This window comes from Nyctereutes procyonoides, unplaced genomic scaffold, assembly GCF_905146905.1.
Source record: "Nyctereutes procyonoides isolate TBG_1078 unplaced genomic scaffold, NYPRO_anot_genome, whole genome shotgun sequence".
In the NCBI taxonomy this organism is placed as follows: domain Eukaryota; kingdom Metazoa; phylum Chordata; class Mammalia; order Carnivora; family Canidae; genus Nyctereutes; species Nyctereutes procyonoides.
The window spans coordinates 18,829,425-18,839,708 of NW_026575128.1; the positions used below are offsets into that span (position 1 = coordinate 18,829,425).

Below are 10,284 nucleotides of genomic sequence, written 5' to 3' on the forward strand. Positions count from 1 at the left end.
GCTCTCCTCTCTCTCTTAAAAAAAAAAAAAAAAAAAAAAGAATTCTGTTCTCAATGGACTTAGTCTTTGAATGAATAAGTTAAAAAGAAACTAATATAACTTTTTGTTCTGATGTCACATTTCCACATTTCCATCAACTGCTATTTTGGGCCTCTATGACAGTTTTTTTTTTTTTTTAATAATAATATCAGGAGTGCAGAAACCTTGGGTAAAAGCTTGAAAATGGGAAAAAGGTAAAGGCTTCTTTTTGTTTCTATTTATATACATGTAAACTGTGTCCTCATAGTCCACTTTTAAGATGTAAGATTTTCAGACCCATCTGACAAAGGAAAAGTAAAATGTTCAGTGAAATCCCACAAAACAATTTTCCTTGTGAAAACAGTTCTCAGAAAACAGAGTAGTCCAAGTTCCCATAGTGATAAAGCAGCACTGCATAAAAATCCCCAATATCTTGGCTGTTACTATCTAGCTCCATAATAGAAAGCCTTTCCACTGTGGCAGAGAACAGATGGGCCAGGGCTGCCTCCTTTCTGTGGAGATGAAGATTGGTCAAAAGATCAAGAGACAATTGAACTGAAATGTTTCCTATTGACTCAAAACCAAGAAGCCAGGGTAGGAATGAAGGGCCACCCAGTGTTCAAGAAGTTTGAAACTCCAGATGAATAGCAATATCTCCGACACAATTCTATGGCTTAAATATATCTGAAGCATTAGATGTCGGAGGAAAAAAATATTCACTTATTTAATTTAATTAAGACTGAAGTCAGTGGCATATATAATAAATTTATTTTTTTAAAAGATTTTATTTATTTATTCATAAGAAGCACAGAGAGAGAGAGAGAGAGGCAGAGACACAGGCAGAGGGAGAGGCAGGCTCCCTGCGGGGAGCCCGACTTAGGACTCCATCCTGGGTCTCTAGGATCACACCCTGGGCCGAAGGCAGCGCTAAACCTCTGAGCTACCCGGTCTGTCCCCCTAATAAATTTCTAATAAGGGATGCATTCACTTGAAAAATTGGAAAATAAAACCTATACTTAAAAAAAAAAAAAAAAAAAAAAAAGCATGATCTAGAAGGTGACTTCTTAGTACCTACAGAAGACTGACCAGCTTCTTAAAATGCCTGCTCCGGGGTGAAGAGAAACTTAGAAAGGCAACAAATATCATACAGATTCTTCAGCTGTTAGCTGTTATAATTCATGGACACTGATAAGCTTAAATTTAGAAGGCATGTTTTCTTAACTGAGTCATTGATACCATTCCTATTATTGTGTCAATTCAGAAAGAGATTTGTAATAACCCAGGGTTCATAACCCATAGTCTACCCATGAGGGGCTTTCGGGGGTCTGTAAGCCCCACTTCACCAAATTCGTGGATATATAGTGTGCGATGGATTTGTATCCTCTCAACTCAGCTAAGTTGGAACCATGTTTTCCAGAATTCCCTTTTCTACAGATTTCTAGGATAGTATGGCCCTCCAGAGAAATTCTATACAAGATTGAGAATGCAGAAGTGGGACAGTAGTCATTTTTTTAATTTTTAAATGTTTTTAATGCTTGAAAGGTGGATGCAGGACACCAAGCGCCGTTGGAACTCAGGCATGTTGCAGCTTATCTTCAGGCTCACCTTGAGGGCCCAAGGCAGCAGCTGGGCCCCTGCCAGATGCTCCTGCGGGATCAGCTTCCCTGACTCCTGGACCACCTGCATATTTAGTTCCACGGTGGAAGGCACCACCTTCTCTTTTATCCGGCTTGTCTTTGCTTGCTCTACTCCACATCCATCTTCTTTTCCCAACTGCCTGTAGACTTCATGTGCCAGCACCAGACACAGAAACAACTTTACACCCTTACTTAGGTCTCTGAACTGGCTCCCACAGTACAGTCACGTCAAATCCCTATAATAAACTAGATATACGCTTATTTATTAATTACATATTTGTAATTAAGAAATACACATAAAACAAATATCCATATGGTTTTGCTTAAACTCTGATACATAGTATGCCAAAGCATAATTTTTAAAAAGCTGCAAGTGTAACTCTCGTACAGGTACATCACAGGCACGACAAACTTAGCTTATTGATGAGGGAAAGAGCAAGGTGGCAAAGAGTGTTCAAAGAAAAGATGCAGGAAATTGCTGTCAGTAAGAGACAGGATGCTAGAATATGATTAATAATTCAGATTAAAAACTGGATAGTTAAAAAAAAAACTGGATAGTTTTTTTTTTTCCAGTGGTTGAGTCATTTTATTGGACCTTTAGGGGTTGGTTGTGGGGAGCATTCCCTCCATCTGGTCAGGGTCCTGCATAGGGGTCCTGCAGGGGAGACCAACTTAGGCTCCATCCCTGGAGCACAGACTCAGCCCCCAGGATCTCCTATGGAAAAATGGGGTAATACCTGGCCATTTTTGCCCGTGATTACCAATAAAGTATTCATAATAAAAAGTCTCTGTTCTGACTACTGTGGAGGTCTTCCTGCTGGAAAAGAAGTGTGCAAAGCTGTTGGAAGTACATATGCAGAGTCTTGTTTTAGCCACAAATAGTGCCAGTCCCACTTCCCCTGATGGTTTGCTCAACTCAGCAGATGCAAAGGGGCTGGCTTGTTCTCCTTTTGATTTCTTCCACAAGGTCTTCTCTTGGGACGTCCACCTACCTCTTCTCTGCTGGCCACTGATCGGAGCTTGATGACCCCATCCTTGAGCTCCTGCTCACCAATGATGGCCACCAGTGGGATGCCTGCCTCCTCACAGTATTGCAACTGGTTCAGCAACTTTGGGTTCTTCTTATAGAGCAGCTCTGCCTTGATCCCAGCATTCCAGAGCTCTGAGACAAGCTTTAGTCTCTCCTCCAGCAGCTTTTTCTGTGCAGATGCCACAAGCACTTGTGTCTCTGTGGTCCGTACTTTCTCCTCCGTAGCCTCTAGCCTCTGCTCCACAATGGAAAAGATCTGTTCCACCCCAATGCTGAGCCCCACGCATGGCACCTTGCGTCCTTTAGGGTCGAACATGCCCACCAGCCCATCATAGCGTCCTCCAGCAGCCACACTGCCCACACCCAGGGGCTCTTCCCCTGCCTTCACTGGGGTTTGTAGCAGCACCGCCTCATAGATCACCCCAGTATAGTAGTCTAGCCCTCGAGCGAGGCTTAGGTCAAAGGAGATCTTGTCAGCAATGCCCAACAGGGTCAAGTATTCAAACAGTAGTTTTAGGTCTCCCAGGCCCTCCAAGGCCTGTTTGTTTTGGGACAGTTCAGGATCCTGGAGCAGCTGTTCCACTAGGGATATCCCACCATGCTGCTGGACGTAGTCCCCAAAGTGGTCAGCCACCTCGGGTGCGAGGCCCTTTTCTCCCACCATCTCATTCTTTACTTCCTCCCAGGACACCTTGTCCAACTTGTTCCCTGAGGAGTAGATGCTACGGAACTTGCTGTCAGGAACACCACAGATGGCAAACATCCCATCTAGGATGCGCCTATCATTTACCTTGACCAGGAAGTCGCCTATCTGAAGGGATCTCAGGATCTCACACATGATCTCCAGGCACTCTGCATCAGGGATCATGGGGTCAAATTGTCCGGCAATGTCAAAGTCACATGGATAGAATCCCCGATACTGGCCTCGGGTCACAGCTGGGTTATCGCGCCGATATACTTTGGCTATGTGGTAGCGCTTAATGTTGGTCAGTTCATTCATTGCCAAATATCGAGCAAAAGGAACAGTGAGGTCATAGCAAAGGGACAATAGCTCTCCACCCTGGTCCTTCAGATCATAGATAAGCTTGGAGTCTTCTCCATACTTTCCAGTCAGTGTTTCCTTTAGTTCGAACACAGGTGTATCAATTACTTCTGCACCATGACGCTTGAAGCAGCTGAGGACGACATCAAACACCTTCTCTCCAACGGCCATCTGCCGGGGACTGTAGGCTCTTGTACCCTTGGGGGTTTCGAGCACAAACTTCTGTTTCCCTTCATCAGGGCCCAGCTGCGCCTTCAATTTCAGTAGTTTTGCCGCCTCCTCCTCGATCTGCTCAGCGCTGGCCTTCTGCTGCTTGAGGACCCGCACGCTCCCTGAAGTCGCACTAGCTCCTCCAATGCTGCACGTTCTGCCATATTGCGGCCAACTGGCGCTGAGGGCTGTCTAGACCCAAAACTGGATAGTTTTTAATCGCCTCTAAATTCCAGAGCTGCGGGATCCCTGGGTGGCGCAGCGGTTTGGCGCCTGCCTTTGACCCAGGGTGCGATCCTGGAGACCCGGGATCGAATCCCACGTCGGGCTCCCGGTGCATGGAGCCTGCTTCTCCCTCTGCCTGTGTCTCTGCCTCTCTCTCTCTCTCTGTGTGTGTCTATCATAAATAAATAAAAAATTAAAAAAAAATAAATTCCAGAGCTGCATTTCCAACAAATTGTTAGGTTTCTTCACGGGGTATCTCTCAAGCATTTCGAGCTGTATGCCAAATAAAATACACCTCCTCCATCTTCTCCTTCCTCTCCTTCCCCCCGAAAAGATACTCTAGTTTCTGTGTTCCCTGGTGGTCAGGTCACCATGATGTGCGTAAGCCCAGGTGCAGGAATACAGGGGAGCATGAGGACACAATTTCTTGGAACATTAGTTTTACTCACTAGTATTTTTTTTAAATTTTATTTACTTATTCATGAGACAGAGAGAGAGAGAGAGAGAGAGAGGCAGAGACATAGGTAGAGGGAGAAGCAGGCTCCCTGCACAGAGCCTGATGCGGGACTTGATCCCGGATCCCAGGATCACGACCTGAGCCAAAGGTCAACCGCTGAGCCACCTGGGCGTCCCGGTTTTACTCACTAGTAAGTCACACACAGCATTATTCCACTCCCTGGGTATTTGCAGGGCTCATTCCCTCACTTTAAAAATTTTTAATACAATATCACCTTTCCAGTGGTCCTGACCACCTACCTCATCTGACACGTAGTCTGTTGCTCTTCTGGTTTCCTTTACCCTGCTCTCTTCTTTTTCTCTAGCATTTAATATCTAATAATACCCAATATGATTTACTTCTTTATCATGTTTATTGTTATTGTCAGTCTCACCTCTCAAGAATGTCAGCTTCACAAGGGCAAAGTTTTTGTTTTGTTTACTAAACTATCACCATGGGATCTAGGGTAGGCCACACAGTTGGCACTCTGTAAGTATTTGTTCAATGAATGAAAGAGTCCACGAATGCATTTTAGAGCCACACAAGCACGGCTATATTTTGGTGTAAACTGTGAAAGCCGTATGAATTAAAATGTAACACATCAATGAAAATCCTTATGTTTTCTTTATAATTCGGTATGCATTTTTCACCTAAAAATTTTATTTTATTTTATTTTATTTTTATTTTTTTTCACCTAAAAATTTTAAAGGAAAACTTTTGATCCCACAAAAAATGGAAATCAGTATCACATGCTTTAAATAGAAGGAAACTCTACAAAGATTATGTGATTATTAACATAAATATTGTAAATCTACCACTTAAAACCTGCTTTCCACCGGTAGCATACACTGTTCCATACTTCGGGAAATACTAGTCTAAGACATTTAATAAAATTTGAGATTAAATGTTGCTAACTCCTAAACCTGGAAGGGACTGCAGAAACTAGCCCATTTTCAGAAATGATGATATGGAGGTTGAGAGAGTTTTAAGTGACTTATTCCTAGCCATGTAATGATGCTTTGGGGCTTCCACCGCTTCATTACAGAGCTCCCATGGCATGTGTTTACCTGTCTATAACTGTGCCATTTGCAATTAGGCAAATCCTCTCCGGCATTTAGCTGCCTCTGAGCTTTTGTTCATCTTGAGTACTTCCTTTTGTCTTTCTGGCTCCTTCCCCCCTCTCCCCCGCAACACACACACAGACTAGACTCAACCTGAGTGCCAACATTCTCCATGAATGCTTTGTGTTTCTCTGTGATAGCATTTATTGGTCCTCTCTTGCATTATATTATTCTCTTTTCATACTTGTTTTATATTTCCCACTTTCCTTGAGCTTCAACAAAGAGTGTGAGCACAGAAACAGCCCTATTTTATACTATTCCTGTAGGATGCCAACCTTTATGCCTTTGTAAGAGTTTGGGCTCAGTAAGATTTTTGCAATGACCTATATTGCATCTCATTACTATTTGGGAACAAAGCTGTGGAAAATGTGATGCTGGTGGTCTTTCTACATTCTGGGGTCCATCTGTTTGCTATTACCTGTTTCCCACCCAGTGTCGACACTGACCTAAAACTCCATCTGCTACTTCCTCTTCTCTTCCAACCTGATTTGGCACTAAATCCGTCAGACTCTACTTCAGATTTGTCTAGTCAGCATTGCTTGGCCCTAACGATTTTTACTAATTACTAAAGGTCTGTTTGATTTTATGTGCCTCTTGAGAGACTCTAAGATGTGAGCAAGGTAACCAATACTGAGTTCAGGACAATGTGTCAAAACTATTTGGAAAGAAGTACTAAGCAAGCATTCAGGTTTGGAACTGGAAACATTACAGATGGGAGAGTGTGACCTTGGGAAACGAATTAACCTTTCTGGTTCTCAGTGTTTTCTCCTTTAAGATGAGAGAATTAGTTACAAGGCCTCTAAAGTCCCTTTTGAATGTAACATCGCTCGTAGCAAATAATCAGCCTTTATGACAGCCTTAATTCCATTTCCTTCACCAATCTTTTCTGACCTCTATCACTATAAAAATGAATTCCTTACTTCAATTCATACAGTGTTTAATTCTCAACTGTCTTACAGTAATGCCTTATCCTGAACTGTAGTAAAGTCAGCCGTGGTAGTTGTGTTGGCCTTACTCCATTATACGGCCTCCCTTAGGTAATGGGTTCTTGAATGCACTAATAGCATCCTGGTGACTTGCCCCAAATGCCTAGCAAAGTGGGTTATATATAGTATCTGCAGCATGTGCTGAATTTCCCGACTGAGTCAATGAATGAATGAACTGAAAAAGTATAACATCATGATCATTCTGTGCTGAAAGAGCTAAAAACCCAAAATGCTACTAGATGGATTGTATAATTAAAGAAATTCAAGAGCCGCCTGGGTAGCTCTGTGGTTGAGCATCTGCCTTTGGCTCAGATCATGATCCCAGGGTCCCAGGATGGAGTCCCACATCAGGCTCCCCACAGGGAGCCTGCTTCTCCCTCTGCTTGTGTCTCTGCCTCTCTCTCTCTCTGTGTCTCTCATGAATAAATAAAATCTTTAAAAAAGAAAAAAGGAAAATTTTAAGCGAGGTTTATGAATTTTTTAAAATAAATTTAGTTTTTATTGGTGTTCAATTTGCCAACATACAGAATAACACCCAGTGCTCATCCCGTCAAGTGCCCCCCTCAGTGCCTGCCACTCAGTCACCCCCACCCCCCACCCTCCTCCCCTTCCACCACCCCTAGTTCGTTTCCCAGAGTTAGGAGTCTCTCATGTTCTGTCTCCCTTTCTGATATTTCCCACTTATTTTTTCTCCTTTCTCCTTTATTCCCTTTCACTATTTTTTATATTCCCCAAATAAATGAGACCATATAATGTTTGCCTTTCTCCGATTGACTTATTTCACTCAGCGTAATATAGGGTTATGAATTTTGATCACCATGGAAAGCAACTCCAGAAAATAAATGTTTAAACCCAATCGCAACAGGCAGCAGGTAGCGTCTGTAGTATGTATAGGAGGAGAGGCCATGCTGCAGAGCCATCTCGAGCACAGATTCCAGAGGTAGTTGCCTGACTTTCATCGTGGCTCTAAAAATCTGTATGACCTCAGGAAAGTTAGGCAACCGTATCTCAGCTTTATCTTCTGTATCATTAAATGCATCTACTTCCTAGAGGTACTGAGAGAATTAGATAGGTGCCTGGCCTGTGTTAAGTGGTCAATAAATGTTCACTGTTATTTCATAATCAGTACCGACATATTTCTGTATGTCTGTCTTTAGAACACAAACGGGAGTAATAATGAAAGCTCTCTCCTGAGAGCTCTGTGAGATTTGTCTTTAGATCTTATGACCATTGAGTATGTTCTACTTACATCATTACATCCGGGGGAAAAAAAATCTTACCTTACAAATAGGTAAAAAGCATGGAGGTATTTTAAAAGTGACCTGGATTCTTACTCATCCCAAGTCGGTTTAGTTTTCCAGTTTAAGAATCCTGGCATCCCTGCTTGTCAAAAAACTGGCATAAATGAACTGCACACTGTACTTATCTTCTTAATGTATGCACTTCAGGCAGAAAATTAATGAGTGTGCATACTATCCTTTAATGCTTCAGAAAGCAAATTCTCTAGAATATTCTCTAAAAATATCATCCTCTTGGAGACAACCAAGTGATTTCCTCAAATCTGTCATTTGATGTGAGGCTGCAGTTAGAGAGTAGGGTGCAGACAATGGTTTGCATCCTGGCTTTACCACTTCCTAGCCACATACAACTGAACATGTTATCACATATTTTAAACATCAGCTTCTCCATCTGTGATACAAGAATAATAATAACATCCTTACTCAAAAGACTATTGTAAGGACTAATTAGGATCACAAAGAAGGTACTGAGACCAGTGTGTTAGACAATAAAGGATCAATATGTGGGATAGCTATTATTATTTCTGATGAAGTACACCTGAAATTATATCAAATAAACTGGTAAACATTTAAATACATTTAGGTAGACTGCATTTCATAAAGAGGTTCCAGTTTCCTATGATACCAGCTGATTGAACAAGCTGAGGATTTTTTTTTTTTTTTTTTTTTATGAATGGCAAATTTTTGCTTGCACAGTGGAGAGTCTCTGTAACAAGGTTCACATATCCGGGGATAGCGGTATCACCACAACAAATCTCAGTATCATCTCTCTCATTGCTGGAAAACTGACCATCCATAGGATTGTTGCCCTAGATACAGGCAGTTATACTTTTTGAGTAAGAAGAAGAATAAGGGGACGCCTGGGTGGCTCAGCGGTTGAGAGTCTGCCTTCAGTTCAGGGCGTGATCCCATAGTCTTGGGACTGAGTCCCACGTTGGGTTCCCTGCATGGAGCCTGCTTCTCCTATGTCTCTGCCTCTCTGTCTCTCATGAATAAATAAATAAAGTATTTAAAAAAGAAGAAAGAAGAAGAAGAAGAAGGAGGAGGAGGAGGCGAGGAGGACGAGGAGGAGGAGGAGATATTGTAGTAAGGATATGAGTGTTCTTAAGGCAAGAGGATTTCTCATGTCTTGCCCAGCAGAAGAGCTGTAAACCTTGATAGCACCTCCACCTGATGGCATCTGGGGTACAGGGGCTGCTTCAAGGTCAGAATATGCATTTATATTTCCCTTTCCTGCCCCTTTCCCCAACTTTTCACTTCATTGACCACTGCAGGATGAAGTCTGGGAAAGCAGATGAAAAATTCAACAGCATAGCAGAATTCAGTGATACAGTAAGATGAGTTTTCAGGCAACTCAAGCTATAAGGAATGTTTCTTGAAAAACGGGGAATTATAACTTGAGCAGTTTGAGACTAAATCTTTTTTAAAAATTCTTTTTGGTAGATAAGTTGATGATTTAAGATTGCAAAGTAAAGTGCCAAGGAAAACAATCCCAGATTTAGTGATGAGCAGAGAAGTGACCTCTAATTTTTATGACCCTCTTGAGCTCTGCTTTAATTCACAACATTTCCACTGACAGCTCACCGAACTGTGTACGTGTATCTTTTCTTTCCACGTAGAAGTCATGCTCAGAAGCTCACAAGCTGCTTTAAAATGTCACGCTTCTAGCTGCAGTTCTAAGACACAGCACATCTATAATTTCTTCATATATTTCCACAAATGGCACCTATGTACAGGACTTTATGAGGCCAAGATTAGAATAAACTGCTATTATGAAACAGCCTGTTACCTATTATCAGCCCCCATCACCCAGTCTGTGTGTGGAGATGGAGAGGACAGAGAAATGACATTAAAGGGAAATGAAATTGTTCAAAAAGATGGAACAAGAGACATGCGCCCAGCTCTACAAATGAAAGGTCCTGGAGTATAACTATCTCATTCATATTAGGTCATCGAGCCAGAAAAAGCTGAGGAGCACTTAGAGCCTTGGTACTTATAATACTACAACCATTTAGTTCTCTCTCTGCCTTTCAATCGTTTTCTCTCTCCATCCCCTTCCCCCCACCTCCAGGTCTCAGTCTTCCTCTATCCTCAAGTGAAAATTCTCTATTATTCAAATGACAAAAGCAAACCTGTTTGAGGAAAAATAATAAAACTTCTCTTTTCTTCCAATCTATTGTTCTTCTAGTGTTGTGAAAACTATTATATGATCCTCAGACCA

General features: G+C 42.1%; 1 protein-coding gene across 1 annotated transcript; it reads right to left on the minus strand.

Moving 5' to 3' along the window:
- Positions 1–2,440: 2,440 nt before the first annotated feature.
- LOC129520727 (histidine--tRNA ligase, cytoplasmic-like) lies at positions 2,441–4,101 on the minus strand. The gene is given in 3 exon segments (XM_055341921.1): positions 2,441–2,643; positions 2,645–4,056; positions 4,059–4,101. Coding segments are annotated over 3 exon segments (1,527 nt in total). The 3' UTR covers positions 2,441–2,571.
- Between the last annotated feature and the right edge of the window lie 6,183 nt (positions 4,102–10,284).